At 49.1% G+C, this 23,188-nt stretch overlaps 1 protein-coding gene across 1 annotated transcript in view; it reads right to left on the bottom strand.

Moving 5' to 3' along the window:
* Positions 1–23,188, bottom strand: part of LOC144140946 (son of sevenless homolog 2-like) — a 42,299-nt gene that overhangs the window by 6,161 nt on the left and 12,950 nt on the right. Inside the window, exons 8-19 of the mRNA XM_077672438.1 lie at positions 22,335–22,465; positions 20,435–20,629; positions 19,293–19,410; positions 17,553–17,630; positions 14,848–15,057; positions 10,706–10,840; positions 9,774–9,930; positions 5,443–5,550; positions 4,615–4,770; positions 3,135–3,317; positions 2,123–2,240; positions 1,405–1,574 (exon numbers count right to left, since the gene is read on the bottom strand). Of these exons, the coding sequence (XP_077528564.1) occupies positions 1,405–1,574; positions 2,123–2,240; positions 3,135–3,317; positions 4,615–4,770; positions 5,443–5,550; positions 9,774–9,930; positions 10,706–10,840; positions 14,848–15,057; positions 17,553–17,630; positions 19,293–19,410; positions 20,435–20,629; positions 22,335–22,465 (1,759 nt within the window). The remainder of the gene's footprint in view (positions 1–1,404; positions 1,575–2,122; positions 2,241–3,134; positions 3,318–4,614; positions 4,771–5,442; positions 5,551–9,773; positions 9,931–10,705; positions 10,841–14,847; positions 15,058–17,552; positions 17,631–19,292; positions 19,411–20,434; positions 20,630–22,334; positions 22,466–23,188) is intronic.

The following is a 23,188-nucleotide window of genomic DNA, read 5'->3' on the forward strand; positions in this document are numbered from 1 at the left end:
GCAGAGGTGTTCATTGCCAAAAGTTTGCATACCACAAGGATGAAAATGAGCTACTTTGAAGCTTGGTAGAGTATTCTGCATAACTCCCAACTTCAATGCAAGAGCATATTTTTTTAATACTTTTGACATTCAAGGCATCCAATATTTCTAGCAGCAAAGCCAGTATGCCCTAAGCAATGGTATCAATAATTTCCCTAAAAAATCACTGTTAAATGCTGCGACAGTAACGTACATTTTTAATGCAGAGAACATATTTTTATTCCTATATTACTAACTCAAACCTGTTTGCATGAAAATTACAAGTGCACGGGAAACGTTGCGCAATACGGGCGATATGGCTCGCGCGCATCGCAGCGCACGCTTACCGCGACATATCGAACTTTAATTATACCTGATATGGCTGGTCAGGTCGCTTTTAAGATTAAATCTAACGTCGCAGGCATTAATTACAACTACTGGCGTTCAATCGTAACCGGTTGCCCAGTCATGTGCTGCTCCAATGCGCGTCGGCTATGCCGTGCGCGCCAGCGCGTTTGACGCGTCGACCGTTTCTTTTTCAAGGCTAGCGAGTCCACAGTCAAAACACAGCAATAACTAAGCGTGTAAACATCGCAAACCCGACTAAAAGTTCACTTCACGAACCGCTATCGCAAGCGCGCACACCGCGTCACCCTCCGGGGTCTGGCGACGGTAGAGTCACGCGCACCACGAAGCGTTCGATGACCTCCTCCTTTCGAGCCACACAACTTCCCGTAATCTGGCTCGCGATCTCAGGCATTCCCATCGCGATAACGTGCGTGTTGAATACCACAGATTGAACAGAAACTCGGCCGAGCGAAGCGGCGAAAATGAACTCAATGCGCTCGCTATGCAGCTCAGGCGGCCGCCATCTTGCGTTGCGCCCGTGACATCCAATCAGGAGGGTCGTTGTTCTGCGCCCCGACCGGAGGACCAACAGCGCTTCAGCATCTATTTCTAGCTTCGTTTGTGCGTCGTTTCTTTTCTGCCGTTTGTGCGTTTGTGAATGAACGAAGATAAAAGAGACGAGCGGAACCGGAAAGACGATCGCTCGGCCGATCTAACCATATCAAAATGGCCGCGCCCGGTGGCACCGTTGCGGAGATAGAGCGCTCCGAAAATTGCCGTTTTTTCGCCCTTTTGCGCTGATAGTTTGTCACCGCGCCTGACAAAAGTATTTTTTTATGCCACTTTGCGACGCTTTTCAGCGTAAAAACTTTGCAGACGCATAGAATAGGAAACATAGAAGCCGAATATGCGGGTTTCAAAAAAACGATGTTTTGGTCATTTTTCCGAAGTTGAAAGCCGCGTCCCCCCTTAAGTGGGCCACGTACTTTTGGCAGAGTCTGCATGCACACGAATGGACGTTATAAAGGGGGTCCCCACCCGAATGTCGGGCTGCACGGTGAGGCAGTAGGGCTGGTTCTGGTACTGCTGGATCTCCCCCGTGATCTCGGCCACCTTGCGCCGCTTGCTGAAGTTGATCAGGCCCTCGTGGTTGGGCAGGAAGTCCAGGTTGCCCTCCTCGATGTGCAGGATGTTGGTCAGGTACATGCCTAGCAGGAGTGGTGGTGGTGGAGGGCGAACAGCACAGGGTTATTGTTGTCGCCCTCCTGCCCTTATTATTTTAAACCAGTGACTCTTTCAAATATCTTTGCAAGGTTTATTGGAGCAAACTTGTGCTCTACAACCAACAAGAGATAAACACAAGCGTCAAAGAAGCAGTAAGCAAAGTGACACACACACGAGAGCATTGGTGCATACAAATAGAAGGGAAGGAAATCCGATTTGCTTCAAACATAGATAAGACAGTCGGGCGCGGCCAGGCTGTCTTATCACATAACACACATCACTAAACACATAAGTAAACAAAACAGAAAGCACGGTTTGCATCAATATACTATGAACTGTTCATTGTTATGTCCGATATATTGTCGTAACCAGTATTGTTTTGAGGGCTGTGTTCACAGAGCAACCAAAGCCCGCACACTTGCAACGAACTCCAGTTATTAGACACCCCAAAGTTGTGCAATCGCAACTCTCGTTACAAGTGGGCCTGGACTTGTTGGCTGACCTCTGCTTGCCCGCAACGGTGGCAACTCACCAAGGAAGGGCACGCAGGGCGGGTTGATGGAGCGCAGCTTCTCCTGGTACTTGCGGCAGTGGTCGGTCTGGAGGTCAAACGCCTCGTCCAGCGCCTTCTTCAGGTTGCACTTGATGTTCTGCAAGCGTGCACACATAAGAAGGCAGCTTTATTGGTGCTCCTTCGCACTCGTTATCGCAGCACCATCACAGAAGCAGTGGGTACAGCACACCTCCTCGCCTTGTCTGCACTCCAATCCCCCCTATAGCAGACTGCCCGACATGCTTCAATCCACTCGAAGTATCCTTCAGTTCCAAACAGCCTCGCACAGTTTATGTCTGTGGTGAATTCCCTACATGTCTGAGATGAATTATCTAATCACCAAGAAAACATGATCCTTCAGTTCCAAACAGCCTTGTACAGTTCATGTCTGTAATGAATTATCTACATGCTGAGTTGTAAAAAAAGAAAGCAAGAAAAACATGACCCAACTACCACCTTCACTCACTTGGTAACACACCTGATCAGTAAAACAAGCAGAAAAGGAATCGTGCAAAAACTCTCCCGTAGCCGTTCCACCAGCCATTCCACAGCCATTCCACCAGTTCACATGGTGATCCAAATCCCATGTAAGAAAAACTGTTAATCGTTAAAGATGAGACATTGCCCAAACTGCAGAGAAGCGTTCCTCTGTGTCTAATCTAAAATGTATGCCGTTTTGCACTTCACTAATTTGTCACCAACAAGCCCAATATGACACCCTATCGAAATGAAAAGGTTTACACGTCAAAAAATTTCCCACTGCCTCTGGGCTCAAAAACTAAGATGACTTGACTAATCAAAACCTAACACATTTCTCCTACGCCACCAGAGTACATTCCCGACAGAAACTTTTCTCACAACTCTAAGCCCTGCAACACTGCTACCACAAGGAGATGCGAAGACGAGAAGACACGAACACCTCCAACCCCTACAATGGACGAGAACAACAAGAGCCAATAAAAAGAGCCAGAGAGAGCAGAATGCTACGCACGTTGAAGGTGTGCTCGAGGCGGTGGACGCAGGCGCTGGACATGGCGCTGGAGACGGCGAAGACGCCCGTGAAGTTGTTCAGCTCCTGCAGCACCAGCATCACCTCCAGCATGCGCGACACCACGGCCAGCCGCTCCTCCGCATTCTCCGTCTCCACGATGCACCGCTCCAGCCAGAAGGAGAACTGCGTGCGTTGAAAAAGAGGGGAACCAGGGTTAGCCCGACTGCTTGCAGACATTCCGTCTCTTGCCTCTCTCTGGACCCTAACTGTAAACAGCTGCGGTCTAGAAAACAGCTATGGCCTCTGTCATCGAGCACCACACTTGCCATCAAGCCCAGTTGCTGCCAGGCCTTCAGGACACGAGAAAGGAAGTGGCAGCATAAACTGCAGAATTTACCATATCTTTGCGATTCTAAGCACCCTCCTTTACTTTTGGGAAAAAATATCGAAAGAAACTTTGCATGCGAATCTAAGCAACCCCTTGGCTAAGCAACAATCGCCAGGTGGATTTCAGACGCGTGGAAGCGGACCCGAGTTGACACTGTGGCCGAGTGTTTTATGAAGTTTTCAATTACAAACCGCTTCGATAGAACAGAAGATGACCAGGGGCCGAATTCGCTAAAACAACGGGGCATCGCTTTGAAACGACAAGGGTAGCGGCATGCAAATGCTGGTGTTCTGGGGTTGGGGCCGTCGCTTTGAGGAGCTGTGCAGGGAGTGTGAGCCGCAGAAAAGCACTGCGGCACGGGCGTGAAGTGACACGTGAACAATGGGGGGCAGTGGGTGTCGCTTCGCGCCCTTGCCACAGTGCTTTTCTGCGGCTCACACTCCCTGCACAGCTCCCTCAAAGCGACGGCCCCAACCCCAGAACACATGCATTTGCATGCTGCTACCCTTGTCGTTTCAAAGCGATGCCCCGTCGTTTTAGAGAATTCGGCCCCTGTTGTGAAATACTGAGAGCGGCGGGCCAAGTGGCAAAACGGACTCAAATGGTAGACAGGGTGACATAAGCGGTGGGATCACCGTCTGTGCCTATTTTTTTTAATGTTTGCCAAATAAAACATTATTCCTTGCACTCGTCTCATCAAGATACAGCAGCGAAAACAAATGGCAAAGGGGGTAGTAACGTAGGTTTTTTAAATATTAGTACCCCCCTCTCGTGATCATAGAAAAAAGGGGGCTCTCAGAATGGAGCAAAAACTTTTTCCAGCCATAAGGGGAACAAGAGGGACTCTTGCTGCGACCTCTCTCCGTGCACGTAAGTGCTTCCTCTAGAGTGGCACAAACAGAACTGGGAAAGTTTGCACATGTGCGGGAGATAGGCAATTGCAAATGTAACCCGGTCAACACTCTCACATTTAGCACACCTGGTTTTAAACTGAGACTCGCCCAAATGCTCTTGTAGTGGACATGAAACTGTAATCACAACAGGTTTTAGCGATTCCTTCCTGCCCCTCCCACCCGGAGTAGTACCACTCACGTTGGACGAGTGGTGGATCATCTTGAGCAGGTTGGGCGAGGTCTTGTGCTTGTCCTTCTTGGTCCAGGCAGCGTTGACCAGCTCCGAGGGCTTCACCGCCCGGTACAGGTCAAACTCCAGCAGGGTCAGCTGACGGGCAACCTCGATCGGGTGCAGCTGGTGTCGAAAGAGAGAGAGAGTGTCAGTATGTGACCCCACCAAGTCTAAAGGGCAGTGCTCAATCGGGCTGGTTCGCACAGGATTCGAGGAATAACAGAGGAATGATGACACAAGGGGACTATGCGTGGCTAGCACATTTAAGCAAGGCCGACACATCTGGCTGCCCAGGCACAGACTGGAGATGTCTGATATGTAAGCTTAATGTCCTTCTTTCGTTATTTAGCTGCTTGTACAGGTGCTGTCAAAAGTCAAATTAGAACACGGTCTCATAAATTTACAGGAATTCCTTCTTCTGGAAACAGTCTGCATGCATTGGGTGTGCATTTAAAGGAGTCCTCTCTAACAGACAAAGTTTCCTGTTAACCAGTAATGGCTGTCATTAAGCCAGTAAGACAAGCATTTTGGGATATTCACAAATCCTTGTTCCAGTTACTTATGATGGCACCTGTACATTACCTGCCGCTTTGTTAGTTGCCCAGTGGCAGCTAGCTCTGTGGCAGCTAGCTCTTTGATCCTCCACAGGCCAAAGGCAACTGACTGACTGTCTCTAGACTTCTTGATGGTCTGTAAAATAACCATAGCTGGCCCACTCATCTACAAGCGGCGACTGGTTTACCGAATGCAAAAACGGCTCAAGTCATGTCAAAAAAACGTGCGATTCCCCCTCACCGTGAGGATGTCGAACTTGTCCGGGCTGCTGCTCAGGTACCACTCGATGTGGGGCGGGCTCTTCTCGTAGCTGAAGGTGATCTCCCGCGGCTCGTCCAGCTGCTCGCTCTGCCCCACACAAAGAGAAGGGGAGGAGGCCATCAGCTCGACTTCAGTGGTTGTCACCCACCTAGCTCACCCTCAATAATCTTGTGTTTCTGCGCTAGCAACCACATCAATGATAACCAAACACCAAACAGCTCAACAATCATCTTAAAAGAGAAGCTGTTTATGCCCACCTGAACAAGGCTGACACAAGTGTGTGCAAGGTTTTTACAGTATAGAAGCCAACACTAGCCCTAGGTTTTCCTTCGAACCGCAGAGCTGCTGCTGCTGGTGCTGCTGGCCATAATGTGTGCGGCGTCATCAAGAAACTAAAGGTCATAGTTACTCTTACAATTTACCGCACGTGCAAGCACGCGCTTTACAAGGAGTGCCTGGCGTCGTCCATGCTTGCACATGGCACTCGCAAGAAAATACCAAGAAAACAGTTCATCCGCGCCTCAAGGGGCAGCACAAGACAACTCGCGCTACAGATGCCGCTCGTGAGGACGGTTGCCACCGGTTCTAGCGTGAGCTGACGCGTTCCACTTTGGGAGAAAGGTGAAAGCCTGCGGACAAAACGAACGGGGCCCGCCAGTAATGCATGAGGAAGGCTACTATGTAGACGGATATGACGATGACTAGTACTACTGCAGTGAATAAACAATTTCAACCCTATTGCAATGCATGCTGGTGTGTCCCTCAGCGCTTACATGAAGAGAAATACTCCGGCTTCGCTGTGGTTTAGGCCTTGTGCGACATAGTGCAAGCTTTGCCAATTTTTTTTCCACTGCCTCTCTATCAATGACTATGATCATGTACCTGCTCTATGACATCAATCTGTTTTTCCTCGCAACCACCTTCAGCAAGGCCTAGAATGCTTACATTGTATTAGCAACAATTCAGGGACAGCAAGAACTCTTTACAATGTCCTTTCGGCATTCCCGTTGAGTTGTACCGTATTTACTCGCATAATCCTCGCACTTTTTTTTCGGAAAAGTCATTGCAAAGTTAGGGGTGCGAGAATTAAGCGGGGAAAAAAAAATCCGGTGCACAGTGTTGCCAATTTGCCTTATGCCGATTCCGCTAAATGTAGCGGTCGTTTTTTGTATATGTAAGCTCAGTGTTGCCAACAGCAGCTATTTCTTTTTATTTTATTAGTTACAACGTAAACAGTCTCCCGTCGATCAGCGATCATGAAATTGCCGCCTTTGCTTTCTGGCGCGCGCCCTATCTCGTCGTCGTATGTGCGTGCCCTACTCCGGTAACGCACGTTGAAGTCGGTGACGCCGAAGTGCCTGCCTGCGGCGCGGTTGCCGTGTTCGATCGCGTACTCTTTCGCTATCAATTTGAAAACGGCAGTGTAGCTGGCGTTCCTCCCCATGGCGAAGCGGCACCAAGGACAAAACAATTAGATCAAAAAGTTCTCAAAACGGCAGCGAGCCATCCACCACTGACGCGAGTCTCACTGACTGCTGCCGCTCAACGGCGGGACCACGGCGGCGACACGACGACACGACAGCGGGCTGCGCGAACACCGTCTAGTTGCGCGCACGCGAAACATGCGCGAAACCGGCTCAAGTACAGTGCGAATAGCGTGTTAGGACGCCTGTTAGCTGTTAGGGAGTAGCCATGCGGGTTGTTAGGGCGCCTGGATGGCCTTGGATAACAGCGCTCTCCGCCGAACGGAGAGGCGGCGAGGGAGGGCGCGCGTTGGAGAGCGCGTGCACCATGCGGGTTTCGCGAGCAGGCAACTTTCGCCGCTGCAAAGTTGGGGGTGCGAGGATTATGCGAGGAACCAAAAAATCCAAGTTTTGGTGGCTCACATTAGGGGTGCGAGGATTATGCGAGTGCGAGGATTACGCGAGCAAATACGGTATGTTGGGTTGACACTCAACCAATTTAGCAATGTCTTGGACGCACTCTTTTTAGGGGCGGGGTTTATTTGAAGAACTGAAAATGTGATCTGGGGCAGAGTTCTGCGCTTCAAGTCAAGACATAGTTTCGGTAGCAGGGCATTTAATGCATGCAAACCAACCCTTCACCTTCCCTGTTCTGTGTCACATCCGGGTTATCTGCTTTCACCCAATCAGGGCTTCCTCAAAAAGGACACCTTGATGGACGTGAAATAGCGGACAAAACTCAGAATTCTGTCCCTGGAATAACCTACAGCCCTGGAACTTCTTTTACATGACATTAAAGTCTGGATCCCTAGGAAACTGAATTCTTCCCTTTACGGTCAAAAGCTCACCAATGGCCATGCTCATCCACACAGCGTCTTCTCTGTTTAATGAAGCAAACAAATGCGGCCAACAAACCTAACTTGTCGCAAAACACTTGAACTAGAGTGCCTCTTTCCATTGGAAGAGTTCCATCTTTACAGAAAGGTGTCTTTGTCAAACTTGTTACAGACAGACCAATGCTATCAGCATCATTGGTGTGGGAAAAAAATCCCTGTGCAGAAGCACTGGTGCTGTTCTCTTTCTCTTTCCTTGTCTAAGATTGTACTTTGGTTTTCAAGCACGCATCTGCACCAAGTAGCTTGTATCTCCATTTTACTACTGCTTGCACTGCCATTTAGTAACTCAGTGATATCGGCAGCTAAACAAGTCATCATTGATCCAGCACCAAACTGAAGAAGCTACACAAGCAAAAACACAGAGCACAACTGCAAATCAATGCTGGCAATGCCCCCACAACGTGGCAGGGACTTCGTTTTTTGGTTGTAAGGTAGGTAAGTCCGCTGTGCCAATATCCCCACGCATGTCTCTGTCCTCACTGAAACACTGCCCTTTTTTTCTCCAAGCTGTACAACTGACAATAAACGCAAGCGACCGCAGTGCTAGACCAGCTTCCTCTCTGTGTTTCTTGTTCTTGCTATGCAGGCTTCTGCTGATGATGCCCAAGCATACATAAGAAAATCACTGAACCTTCGCTTTGCCATCTCAGAAAGATGTAACACTGAAATTCAATGGGGTTCATACACAGCTGCTGCGAGGTATCCTTACTACAGTAAACTTGACATATCGCTGAGTGGGAACGGAATTATTTTGTGTGAATACAGAAAGTGTTACATTATGATTTGATTGTACGGTTTGACGCGCTGATGCAACGCAGGCGGTGAGGCGCGCCGTAGTGGAGGGCTCCTTGGATTAATTTTGACCACCAGGGGATCTTTAATGTGCGCCAAAATCTCACACATGCGGGCGTTTTTGCTTTTCACCTCCACCAGAAAAGCGGGCGCCGTGGCCAGGAATCGAACCCGCGTCCTCGTGCTCAGCAGCGCAACGCCTTAGCCCAAGAAAGTGTTACAAGGCAAATTCTTATGACAAGTGCAGTTACAGCCAAACCATGTGCACAATCAAAGCTACGAAGAGCCCCGTCTTCCTCTTCTGTGCTCTTTTTGAAATAATGATCCACTGCTACGCTAACACTTTCCAACCAAGCAGCATGTTGAGTGAGTAGTTCAAAAGCACGACCCTCCTGTATTACTTGTGCCTCGCAATGTCTTGCACATTGAAGCGTGTAGAGGCGCTGTGTGCCACAAAGACGTTAAGATGGACGGCATGAACGAGAACAGATGAGGTGAAGCACAAACTATCAACCCTATAACTTCAAGATGTTCAAAAATCAACTAGCCCACTGCCAAGCTTTTTTGTCTTGTGTCCAGTGGTGTCAGGGCAGCCAGGTTACCACGTGCGTTCCAAGAGTGAGGTGCACCACAGTTTATTGCGGCGTCTTTTGTTTGCTGCCACCATCTTAGCACATATGCCCGTTTGCCTCCAATTTGAACCTTTAAGAAACCTGGGCTGGTTTGCTCGATTGATTGATTGTGGGATTTAACGCGTTGACGCAACGCAGGCGATGAGGTGCGCCGACGTGGAGGGCTTTGGATTAATTTTGACCACCTGGGGATCTATCACGTGCGCCGAAATCTCACACACACGGGCGTTTTCGCTTTTCGCCTCCATCTGAAAAGCGGCCGCCACAGCCAGGAATCGCACCCACGTCCTCGTGCTCAGCAGCACAACGCCTTGGCCACTGAGCCACTGTGAGCTGTTTTGCTCTTCCTCTACCACTGGCAAGCACATGGCCAGAACCTGTCCCATCCTGCCCACTTTCTGTAAACTGAACAAACAAACGAACGAACTGCCTGTAAACTGAGCAAATGCAGTAATATTAGCCACCGTGGTCCCTCAACCGCCCACTTCCACCACTGAAGAGAAGGAGAAGGAGAAGAGGCCCCTCACCCTCCGCTGGATGACCTTGTTGATGGACTCGACCCACTTGCGCATGTTCTTGCCCTTGACGCGATCCAGGAAGGCCCGCAGCTTCTCCAGCAGGCTGGCGTCCCGCTCAAAGTCATAGTAGTGGTGGTCCACCCAGTGACGGAGCACGTTCAGCACCCTACATGTGTGAATCGGTGTAAACGACACAGTTAAACTATTGGGAACCGGTCTTAACGACAAACCTGTAATGTTTCTATCATGCTGTAGCTTTAACATAGAGTTTCATACTAATATATACTAGAGGGAAATCTCTCGCCTACCAGCTTGGCTAGCCACACGACTTCTTTTCACTTTTAAAAGCCAAAATAAACAAAAAAGGGTAACATCTTTTTTGTTCATCTTGCATAAAGCTTCTAAATAATCCCTGCCAATTAAACCCTTCTGGAGCTCCATAAACAAATTTGAATAATCTCCGACAATAATACCGTCGCTTTTTGTGCATCCACACGCAACTCTTCAGCCTGTCCATGAGCAACGTGGCCAAGGACAAGTGGAACGTGTTTACCTCGTACATGACAGAATGCTCGCTGCAGTGTGGCCTAACTAGACCCTGGTGCCAGATTTCACCTCAGCATATATTGGTAGGAAACTTGACAGCTTTTTATGCCTGTAACTGCACTCTCTATAAATTTGGCTAGTCTGCCATCCGAAACCTCCAGCAGCCTCTCTTTGTGATGAAAGCTGCAGGCAGACAGCACACCAGACAACTGCAGTGCCATCTCAGTGTACTGGACGTTCCTATGTTTCGATGGCATTCATTCAATGACAAATGCAGTGAGTGCACTGAGAAGGTGCTGCACTTGATGAGGCGCTGTTTTTCGTGCGTTGTTCACAGCACTTCAACAGGCTAGCGACATTTCTAGGGACTGTACCATAAACTGTTGTGCCCTTACCGGAACTGCACGGGCTGGCTGTACTCCTTGCGGAAGCGCTTGAGGCATTCCCGGTGGAGGTTGCGTGCCGCCTCCGCCTCGGCTCCTTCCGCCTGCTCCGACAGTGGGGGCGCCGGCGGCTCCGGAATCTCGAACGTGCGCGCAGCCGTTAAGGACTCTATCCCGGACATTCCAAGGTGGGGCCTTCCACGTTACATTGATCTCCAGGTACAAAACATGGCAACACTCGAAAAGAAATCTTCCCAAGGAAACACGACGGCTGGTGTGCACACTCCCAACGACAAAATGCCTTCAGGCCTGTTCACACTTGTGACGGTTGCGACAAAAGCGACGCAATTTCTGTTGCTCTAGTTGCATAGCTGAAGTCGCTCTTGTTGCAGCAACAAAAATTGGTTGAGACCAATCGCCCTAGACGATGCAACAAGAGCGGCAGAAATCATGTCACATTTGTCACTCCAGTCGCAAGTGTGAAGGGCCCTCAGCAACCAAGTTTACGTGAGCGAACTTGTGCCCCACAACCAGAGATATCGACCCCATGGGGATCCTCTATTGCTGCCACCAGAGTTGCTCAATATACACCAGTTGCGCAACTGCCCGTTGACCCCACGTATCAAACACCTGTCCGTGGTTGGCCCCCTGCGCTGGGGGGGGGGTAAACAGGGGCAAGCTGACTACCCCGCCATCTGCTGGCATAAAATTGAGGTACTGGTCAAGTGCTCGCGGCTGCTGCCGTAAGCCATACAGAAATGGCAGTAGAAACATATGCGAACATTACCTAATTTAGGGTTCCCTAATTTGAAAAGCAAGTTTCGTTTTATTCAGCTGCATTACTAAGTAGGTATTTATAGCTGAGTTCAGTTTTTGTCCCCTCCTAGGTGCCAATACACTTGCCCCTCACCTTCAATGAAGCACAGGTCCTCATGACACCCGGATTCTGATGTATACTTAAAGGAGCCATGAAGAGAAAATGCAAGTTGGTTTTATTCGAAAGATTTCGTGTTTTATAGTGCCCCCAGTGCTTGTCCGGATACAAACGGTGCTTTATTCACTGAGAAATTAAACAATTTTGGTTAAAATTTTGATTTTCCCGCTCAATCGTGCGTTTTCGTGGTCCCAAATGACATCACAGGAACCGACCGCTCTGCAGTCTAGAGTACCTCCATTCACGCATCCGCCGTACAGGGTAGAGACACGTATACGCTGGCGCCGCCATTTTCGGTTGCTCGCTCGCCGCCGAAGCAAGTCATTGTGTCAAAACCTCGCTAAAATTATCGCCGCAACGCGGTTTACTGAAGAAGTTTGAATCATATTGTCTGTTTCGCGTTGCTAGGTCTCGCGGGAAACGAAAAGAATAACGCGTTGAGCCCGTTGGCCCAATTGCGGCGGCACAGGACCGTTCAAAGGTTGTCTCCACCCTGTACAGCGGTGTTGGTTTGTTCCCGCGTTTCTTTACGTTCCGTAACCTAGACGGCGCCACCATACCGTGGCAAGCGTTTGGTTTGTTTTTGCCCGCATTTAAACCTGGCTTGTTTTTGTTCTGGGAGAAAATATTCGTTCCCTGAAACAGTGCTCGCTCGACAAATGGGGTCACGTAAGACACCGTTGCTTGCGTCAATCGGCCAGTGTCGTCTGAGACAACCCCAAGCCCCGTAGGGCTGTGCAGCTAAACCAAGCATGCTGTGCGCAGTACGAACAGCAGAACGCATCAGTACTTCTATGTTTACATGTGCTTTCGTAACTTCCACTGTTTGTCCCATCATTCTTATTGCTTTGTAAAGAATGTGCCCTAAATTGAAGCGCAAATCGTCCGTTCGTCTAGTTTGTAAGCTCTACCTAATTTGCGTCTGCTTCTGCCAGCCTCCGCCAATCGCAGAGCTTAGCTCATGTGACATCATAGGTTCTGTTGCTGATTGATTGATTGATTGTAGGGTTTAACGCGCCGACGCAACGCAGGCGATGAGGCGCGCCGTAGTGGAGGGCTCCGGATTAATTTTGACCACCTGGGGATCTTTAACGTGCGCCGAAATCTCGTACACACGGGCATTTTTGCTTTTCGCCTCCATCAGAAAAGCGGCCGCCGCGGCCGGGAATCGAACCCGCGACCTCGTGCTCAGCAGCGCAACGCCTTAGCCACTTAGGTTCTGTTGCGGGAAATGAGCTGGTGGGTCGCATGACCATTCCCGTTTTTCCTAATTATGTAGCTTATTTGAGCGAAGTTTACGTTAAAAGTGGTGTCAGTATACGCCTCGAGCTTCGCGATCGCTGCGCCACCTGCCGCCGCTTCTCCGTGGCGTTGACGGGATTTGCGCTGCGTGACTGATAGGGGCTCGTGCAGTGTTTTGGTTCTGTTTCGCTTCTTTTCGCCTTTCCGCGCCCTAAAAAAAACTTGTTATGGTGACGACTATAGGCAAAGATTACGTTTAGGTCACTTAAAAAGCAGCTGCGTCTTCGTAGAGTACGCGATCGCCTGCAAGAGCTACCCGGGGACGCGGTTCTTCGCGCTTCGTCGCCGCTCTTCCGGGCGTCGGCGACGGCAGCAACATATCACCCAGGTCACCTCCAAAACATCAGGCACAAATGAATTCGACTGACGCCTCGTTTAGGCCTGATACTGGCACAATGAGAGGTTGGCGTCATTTTGCAGCGTGGCATCGTTTCGCATATATACGCCGCAGAAAAATATGTTTCGGGGATGTGATTAGTGATTACCCAATCCCGGACAATAACTTATGCCTTTTATAAGAATATAAACCATGCGGGAATGTAAAGTATATTCCAAGCCTGTGCGTCGTTAAATATGTGCCCACACACGCCATATAGCAAGAACCAAGGAAATGAAACCACAAAAAATAAATGCTATGCCAATGCGGAATTTAGAAACAAAGCTCTAACGGAAATTAGAAAAAAAAACAGTGCAGCTTCTGGCATGCTAAAGACGTTCGTCTAAACTTAAGCCAGGTAGGTTTTACTAGACCAACTATACGCGAAATGCACTGCTATTTCGCGAGAAATCGGTGGGGGGGGGGCGCGGAGGGGGACGCTGTGTACAAATGCGGAGCGGAATCAAGCAATGAACGTTTTAGTAATCCCACACATCAACCTCGCGTTCACTTTCCTTTTGTTTTTCTACTTCAACGAAGAGCTGATCGTACGGCGGATGCATTTTTGGAAGTATACAGGGTAGGCTGTTCAACAAGCGATGAAATGTGTCGTTGGAAGAGTGTGGTATGTGATAAGGCCCTCTGATTTCAGTTTCTGGTTTATTCTGCAGGCTTCCTGTGCCATATGACGATATTTCGAAGAAGAATTTAGTCGCGGACGCGGATTATATTGTAAGCCCGTCTCCGCGCTGCTCGCAGAGGATATGTAAGCAGATGAAGGTCTGCGGGCGCGCACCTCACGACAAGACGACTCTGTCGTGTGCTGATCCCCGAGTATAATTATGCATTGTCCATCGTACTTTTGTTGAATATTTCCGAAATTAACACAGACTGGCTTGTAAATGGTGGTGATCAATATCTGGGGTATTATATTGGCAAACGTAACTGGTGTGCTGTCAGGTATGAGTGCTCCGCTGATTATGTAAGCGCACAAAACCGATTTAAATCGTAGTGTATAGCCGTAGCATGAACATCTGAGGAACCGGTGGTTACGAAGACACGGCTAGTAAATTCAGGTCAGTGTAACTACAATCGGCTCCATCATACGCCGATTCCGCGACGCTGGCCTGTGACACACACCTCGCACTTATACAGACCGAAGATACCGCACTAAGATCGCGTCGGAAACATTTACACTTCCGTAAACACACCCCATTTGCGAGCAGAGTGACTGCTCCACACAAACATGAATTTCAAACGCTCACAAACGGTAAATCTCAGTCGTGAACGTGCCGCAAAAGCAGCGGCGGCACTAGGGAGCGGGGCGCGGACTCCCGCGCCTGCTTTCGAAACGGGCCGCTAGGGGGATTTCAGTGGCGCCCCTACAGGCCGTGCTCGAGGCGTATGATTCTAACGAGACAATCTTTTGAATGAACCAAACTTGTGTTTTCTCTTCATGGCTCCTTTAAGAACCCTGGCTGCGAGACAGCGCCTAGGCAGCAAGACAAAGGCAAGGGCACATGCATCTAGATCAAAGGATATCGCTCGGCGAGCAGGTCGAGCAGCTCGTGGGGCTGGCAGAAGGAGCGGAAGGTGGTGAGGAAGGTGCGCACGAACATGGGGTCGGCGTACATGTGGTACGTCAGCCGCTCCACCAGCTTCAGCAGGGTGGCCCCCCGGATGAGGGGCACGCCCGCGTTGGTCTTGCCCTCCTCGAACACCACCTGGGCCTCCGAGTCGGCAAGCGAGAACCTGCCAAGGGAAAAAAGGAGGCGCCGGTCGACCGTCAAGCCAAGCCAAAACGGGGCCTGGGTGGAAGTGTATCAACCTCCCGATCCTCTGTCTGCGACGTCGCTATAGTTTACTATCATGACACCCCCTTTAAAGGGACACTGAAGTGATATGTAAACATTGCGGGATTACTAGCGCAAATTGTAGTCCGGAGTCCCCAGGCCATGTTTCGACCACTCTAGGCGCGTTTACGCGATTTTATTTAGTAGAAAAACTAATTCGAAAACGCTGTCCTCCTCTCTTTACGCTCGCCCATTTTCTGTGGCGTTTTCGTGTGACGTCAGGAGGGGATGAGCTGGCAATTGGCTGCGCCACGGCTGCGCTACTGCACGGCTCCCCGGCCGACAGAGTCAGTCGGCCCAGCGTTTCGTCCGCCGGCCGCCGGCGGGTCGTCGCAATCAAGGAGGTTAAAAAAAAATTGCTTGGTCGCAATTCGTTCGCTTAGTTGAAACGAAGCCAGGACACGTTTGTGAATGGAAGAATGTGCCTTTCTTTACTTGGTTTGTTTGTACACTGTATTTAGCTCGAAGTCAAGGTCGCTTCACACAAGCGCTGCACATGCGACGCTTCGCTGACTGGTACGCCAGTAGGAAAATATAAGGCCTCTTGAAGGCGGGAGAAGAGTCAGCGAAGTCAATATAGGTACTAAGCAAATAAAATCAACTGATATTTTTACCGTACAGCGCAAAACTAGGGCGCGGGAAGCACTTTTTTGCGCTGGGCGAACAAGCACAGCGGTCAGCAGCACGACTACGCATCTGCGAACGCTTTTCCGTCTACGAAATGCAATTGCTAGACGTGAGCTACTGTGGAAACTCGGGCGACGCTTACTGCACGATCGCAGTACAACAAATAGTCACCTAAGCGGCTTGAAATGCCAAAACTAAATAAAAGTGTAAACCGGTTGTACAATATATACCCTATATTAGCAAGGCTTTCGCGTCCCGCTCCGTAGCCTAGCAGTCTGGGGCGCTAGGAATTCTCCGTAAATGTTTTGCGAGCCACGAGTTCGAATCCCCGCGGGTACGTGCTTTTTTTTCTTTTGTAAGTTAACTTTTTTGTTTTCCGCCGATGTTTTCTATATTGAGTTCACCTTTTTTGGGTCCGCAACGTTCATGGCTACACGAACTAGTTCACAAAACGCGCGCAGGCTGGCACTGGCGCGCTAGCGAGTTCTCGTTGGCGTGCTGTTGCCATAAGCACCGACTGCTTGCAGGCAGTGGGCACAGGCCAGAATGAACAGACCCTTGGCCTGGTGCGAACACGCTTTTTACGATACAGGCATGAGGGAGGCAAGCTCCAAATATGGGGGAAAAGCGCATGACATTTGGGCGTCTGCGGGTACGCGGAGGGCGTTCATGCACTGCGTAGGTCTCGGCTAGTGAATGCTACGACTACAAGCCGTCCTGGGAGGCTTATCTTGTGCATTTTACAGCCGACAACATGGCAGAAGCGCGGTACGATGATTACTGAGATATTGAGAATGCCCATCCAACAAAGCCATTGGTTATGTTTTACAGAACCGAAACCGAAACTTGTGTGATTGCTAACCTTGGGCATCGTCCAATCACGGCGCCCCTCCTCTCAACGTCACAGCCTTAGTTGGTGCGGCCGCCGCAAACCGCGCATGGTAGTTTTTCTTCTTTCGCGCTTTGTAAAATAATTACCGATTTGTCAACCGGATAAACGATGAAAAGTGTGCTAATTTGAGCCAGTCTACGCAGTGCAAGCAAAAACGGGAGCTTGACAAATTCACTTCAGTGTCCCTTTAAGTGCAGAGCACTTAAGGGGCTCACCTTGTCATCGTAGCTCGCTCGCTGGACCCAAGTAGAGCCCCACAGCGTTCTGCCATAGCGGCTGTTGTCACGGTTGTTAGCGGCTGTTGTTAGCGGTTGTTATCTGCCGGGTTATCAAAGGCTCCGAAAGCCAAGCGGTTTATATAGTCATAAGCGTTCGAAACTCGTGAACCGCTGGCGCTTGTCATACATCTCCCCGTTGTTTAGCGCAAAGACAACTGCAGGTACATTTGAGGCAAAATATACGTAACTAACTGGCAGCACCTGCGTTGATTTAGTTAGCAACGCCCGTTGGGTTGGTTTTTACAATAGCAAGCGAAAAAAAGTGGCAGTGCAACACCGGCACGTGCGGGAGGAAAAGCAAGCACAAAAAAAGAACAGAACTCCTGCTGGTGCAGTTTCAGGCAGAGGGCACGCGAGCAATGCGAAAGCGGGAAATTTGAAATGCGTTGGACAAGCCTCCATTGAGTTCATCAAAAGAGGAAGGAGACAAAGCGGCGAACAACATGATGGGTGGTAGCAGTGAGCGGATAACGGTGCTACAGCGCATTATGGCGAATCACTGCTCTGAACGTCCGACAGCTTTCACATTGAGTGGAACGGCTTTAATTTTTTTCGATTAGTTTTTACAAGCAAAGCACGATAATTGACAGCACCCACTTGTAGTTGTCTGGCAGCCGCAGTGGGTGCTTCTTCTCCTCGTCCGACAGGATGCTGTCCAGAGTCCGCTCCAGCATGCTAAAAAGTAGAGCCTTATATAAGCACAACACGCATGGAGTGGCAGTACACACACACACGACACCCTGTTACCCTGCCTTCAGAGCATACGGTAATTCTAACTGCTGTGTGCTATTCTAGAGCTCTGTGCAAGGTGTCAGGCAAATGGTTATGAGGAAAACGTATAGCTATGAGTTCTCAACTCACACATCCGACCTCTTATATTCTGTGGATGCAACACTCTCTGCTGGTAATTTTTGCAGATGATTTGATATTGACAAGCAGGCTTTGTAAAAGTAATGACGCACCCCAAGGCAGTACACGGTCAACATCAGAGCAGAAAAATGAGGATTCGCTACATCAGAAAACCGCTACCTTTTTCGGACTCTTTTATTGCGTTTCTACTTTTCTTGTTTTCAACAGTGAAGCTGCTTAGCAAACCGTAATTTTTCGTGTCCACAGATAAAAATATTACGAAATTGTTGAGACTGCGCACACATTAGTGCGGGCTTGCAGCGGCCCCTTGGCAGTTAACAAAACCAAGAAAATGCCTAGCACATGCGTGTGTGTGCGCCTAGTGGCAATCTCCGAGCGTCTCCTGCGCACATTTGTCAAGCCAAGCACACCCCCTTAGGGAGATGGGCCAAGATTGGGCCAGAAAAACTCCAGCGTTTGCCATAATCGTGGCACTACTTCCACAAACCAAGAAAGACTCCGGCGTTCGCCGTAATCGTGGCAACGCTTGCCCGGAACGATAAAGACACATCATAGCATACGCCCCTCCAAGGTGATGTCCTATAATTATCACTACAAAAAATCCAACAAGCTCACACTTATAGCAACAATGGTAGAGTAAAGTTCGTCATAGCAGTGCAGAAGAAGCAAATCAGCTGCAATCGTGGACTTACACATTTGTGATGGTCGTGAAGGTTGCGTACAGCTTCACCACCGAATTCTTTTTCTCTACCTTCTTGTACCTTTTTGTTTTCTTGTTTTCTTTTCGTAAACTGAGAGCGATGTTTCCTTTGTACTATTTTGTTACGTTTGTTTACACTTGCAAAACGCAAGTGATGGTTCGTTGTTCACATTGTGTTATATGGCTGCCTACTATGTGAAATGTGAGTGACTGTTCCATCTGTTTGCCTGGTGTTATATGCTAATATTTTCGTCTTTTGTACCCACCTGCTAAAATCCCTCCAGGGGATTGCAGTACCCATAAATAAATAAATAAATAAATTCAAGTCTTGTGCATTATAGTGAGGTTCCTTCATTTTTTTTTTTTAAATGCTGATATTTTAAACAGAACTGAGCACAACTGCGCTGCAATGCGGTTAAAAGACCGCGTATAACAGGACTGTACCTCTTGGGAGGAACTTTTTCAAACCACGGTCAAAACGAGGGCTATTCGTATGAAACAGTGGCATGCTATACCGCCCCAAATTCTCACGGGGAATGTGAATTACTCACTAACAAGATTCCTTTCTCAAATTCTGTGACATGTAGCCCAGCAAGGCTTTCAGCTTTAAAGATTCACCACCACGGGTTACAAAATGAAGATCGCGGCCTCATTTGTACAGGCGGTGGTTTCTGACCTTCTTGACTGGTTTTTACCTTTGAGGTTGAAGCCCCCCACGGCCTGTAACAGAAAGACAGAGAGAGTAGGGGGAGAGGGAGCAGACATACCTGCGCATGTTCAGCATGACCAGGCTGGCCATCCAGGTGCTCTTCTCCTCGGCGTTCTTGGCAAAGAGCACAATGTGCGGGGCATCCCTCGGGGCTATCTCAAAGGCACACTTGAGCTCTGCAAAAGAAGAAGGGGATGGGGAGGGAGGGGAGAGAGGAGGAAATGAAGAACAAGTTCCAGGAAGGCACTAGACCCTAATAAGGCAGGGTTGCCTCGGGGATAGCTGGTACTGTTTCTGTCCACGTGCCACTAGGTAAAACACTGCCCAGCAAGGTCAACAACCAGAGAGCATTCACTGGCGACTGCCTTTCCTCAAGAAGACAGGAGTCAGATATGCTGGCATTCAAGCCCCTTTGATGCCTTTTCCCATTCCAAAACCCTCACTGCTGCCATTCCTAGCTCAGGGCACTGCTTGTACAACGGCAGCTTTAGAAACTTTTTTTTTGGTGGCTTTCCGACCAATCTTTATGAAACTTTATGGGCTTTGGGCTTGTTCAGTTACTTTAGCTGATTTCAAATGTCCAATTAGTTTTGATGTGAGACATTTAGTTCCCGAGACAATTAAAAATCCTTCTTGATCGTTCTTGAGAACAATGGAAAAAACTTATCAACCAAAAATTACCAGCAAGGCATGAATGGATACTGAAAGTTGTGGAGAATTAAATGTGCGAAGCAGTTTTCTTGTTTTGCAATTGCATAAAAGTTTACGTCAATTCTTTCTAAGTTTGAAGTACTCCTGCTAAACAATTAAAAATAATGCTATTTAAACTACTGAAACACAAAATGGAAAATATGCTTAGCATATTGGATGGTTTAAATCATTCAGCTTTACGCGGCAAAAGAAATGATCTTTCTAGTTGCTCTGCTGGGATACACCTCTCGAGAATTCTGTATTGCTACAGTATCGCTCGTGGCGAAAAAGGAAGAAATTATGAAGAAAATCGTTATTTTTTTCATCGAAATAAGGCCTGTACGGCTTTTAAAAGTATCTGGTACTGTTCAAGTACCAACATTTCAGAGGAAAGACTGTGTGAACTTAATGAAAAAAAATACCTAAAAAAATGCTTTTTTGGACAATTTTTTGGTCCCAAAAACCCATGTGCCCCCTTAGGTGAGAGGGAAACAGGCACGAGCGCAGTACCGTCGGTGTCCTCCCGGTCGAGGATCTCGACACGTCGGAGGAAGAAGCACTCCTTGAGGCGGTACTCGGCCGTGGGGCCCCCCGTGACGCTGGAGCGCTTGTTGCTGTGCTTGCACAGCAGCACCAGCCCGTCAAAGAGGAACAGGTGCCGCTCCGTCAGCCGCCGGCCCGAGCCCACCTTGCCCAGGGTGCCGTCTGCACGAGAGAGGGGGGGTTTTGACCACTGAGCACCTCACGTCCACTACACTGGTCTCCCAGTACAGTAGAATCTCGATGATACGAATCTCGTGGGACCGCGAAAAATATTCGTATCATCCGAAATTCGTATGAACCAACACAGACCAAAAAATTGAGCTCTGGAAAAAGTTTTCGTTTATTTCTTTTCTTACTTTCGCGTGAACAAATCCATGATTTTTTCTGCTTTTTTTAAACCCCCACGTCACAAAGCAGTCCTTTCTGGAGCGCGTAACGCTTCACCTAGCTTCGCGCTTGTCTCCTCTCTCCCGGTGTCCAAGCTCGCTACACGCCGCAACAGTCAAGCGTGAACCGCATGGTGCGTTTTTGCACGCGATTCGCACGCCTCGGCTTTGCGCGCGCTGTATTTTCAAGGCCGCATTGACGATTTCGCGCCCGCGGTATCTCCTACCTTGGTCAGAAAAAGACGCTGACGACTTGCGAAACGCTCGAGACAGCCCACTGGCACCGCCCAAGATGTTTAGGCTTAGCACTCCGGCAGATATTTTATGGGCGCTTTCACTAGCGGCGTGGATGGTGTTTTATAGTACCGTTTTCGCCAACGTTATCAGCTCCTTTACACAAGACACTTCGTGTCTGCCTTGAGCGGCATATTAAAGAGCGGCTAGAAGCAGTCGCTCAAGCGGCCGTGCCACTTCGCGGCCGAAGCCGCCGCCATGTTACCGCCGCCGGCCGCGGCACGCGCAGCGTGCGAGAGGTTTCGCGGCATGCATGGGGCGTGCGGGGCGCGTTTTCGCGAGCAGAAAACAACAGCCCGGCCGTTTCTGGAGAAAGAAAAGTGACAAATGGGGAGAGAGAGCCATCACTTGCTTGTTCGGCAGTCGGGCGCCTCGCCGGCTCGTTCGTATCATCCGCCGGGCCGCGCAGGTCCGTTCGTAACAGCCGAAATTTTTCTCATTGCAAACAATGCAATTTTGCCGGGACTTTTCAGAAATTCGTATCATCCCGAAATTCGTATCACCCAGAATCGTATCATCGAGATTCTACTGTAGTACTCAGTGCACCTATTTCCGGCCTTTGTGTCAGCAACGAGAACTTCCCTCCTAGTTCCACATGCCTGGAGAACCAGCAAGCCTCAATGTGGACCACTTTTGTTTTGTCCCCTGAAGCAAAACCCTGACACGTGACTGTGAAATGCAACAGCAAAATTTCAACAGGCTGTTGGGATGACGTCTTGAAACTTGGGGCAACGTTTCATTCACGTGTGAGCCAGCAAGTACAGTGGTTCAGTAAATTAGACAGTTGAGCTAGTTGGTTCCTGTACATCATTAAACAGCGCTTCTATTGTTTTCTGTCGTCCTCTTCTTCAAGCCCTGTTTACCAAAGTACAAGCACAGTGGAATGAGAACAATTTAAGAGAGACTGCAGCTCTCCCCTTTATTACTGCATCCTTCGCAAAAATCCACTAGCTGAACCCAGACAACTTGGTACTGTCACTTCTCTGAGCTGACCACACTCTCTCCCCTTTAACAGCTGCCTCACTAACACACGCACACTGCTGCATCAATGCACCACCCAAGTCGCAAGCTTAAGTACTGACACTGGGACCCACAGAAGCTCCAGTCACATGCCTTCAGCAGTACAATTCTAAGCACTCCCCCCCCCCCCCCCCCCCCCCCCCCTCTTTCTCTTCCCCAATCCTCACCCATGATGTACTCGTTGCAGCACTGGCCAATGTCTCGGCCCTCCCAGCCATCCACAGCCTTCTGAAGCTCCTTCATCTTGTTCAAAGCTGCGGCTCTCCGGTCACGGCTATGCATGCGCAGGGAGGCCTCCCTGTGTGCAAGGAAAAGAAAAAGCGCTGGGTTAAGAACGTATCCTTGAGGGACACCACCCGCAATCCACACAGGATGCCCAGAGAGTGCCACCTTCTAAGCATGAAATCTGTTGCTCCAGCTAAAAGACAGTTCACAGCTTCAAGACACTATTTGGTCTTTGGTGGGAACCTAAGCTCAAGTATGACACCTAATAGAAAATAGGTTGACCTGAAGAACCAAAACTCCCCCATAACCACACACGTCATATAGACCTCCAGAATAAATGCAAAAAATACATAACATGAAAAATGCAATTTAGAGGGTCATATCTGATGAGCAATAACAGTGAATGAGTTGTTCCCAACTTCCCCCGTCAAAGCATTTGAAGCTGGCAAAATTAATTCTTTGAGCCCTTTTGCCTTTTAACTTGGGCTTGCAAAAGTTGCAATTGCAAACCACTAATGCAACATATGACATACCTTAAGACATGATTCTTACCCACTCCAGCCCCTCATTTTGCTCACCTAATACTGGTGCGATAACCCACTACCGTTCAATTCAAAAGCTGATTTCAAAGCTCCGAAAGCACTCTCAAGCACATCTAATTTCAAGCGTCACACTTTCAAGTGGCAGCAATTAGCTTTGAATCGACCTCGAAAACAAAAGGACACCGTAAAGAAAGGTGGCTGCCTGTGCAGGCCACCTACCATTAACCCTCACGACGAAGGCAGAATAAAAACGT

This window comes from Haemaphysalis longicornis, unplaced genomic scaffold (genome assembly GCF_048455015.1).
Source record: "Haemaphysalis longicornis isolate Haplotype H1 unplaced genomic scaffold, Haemaphysalis longicornis Haplotype H1 scaffold_57, whole genome shotgun sequence".
NCBI classification, from domain to species: Eukaryota; Metazoa; Arthropoda; class Arachnida; order Ixodida; family Ixodidae; genus Haemaphysalis; species Haemaphysalis longicornis.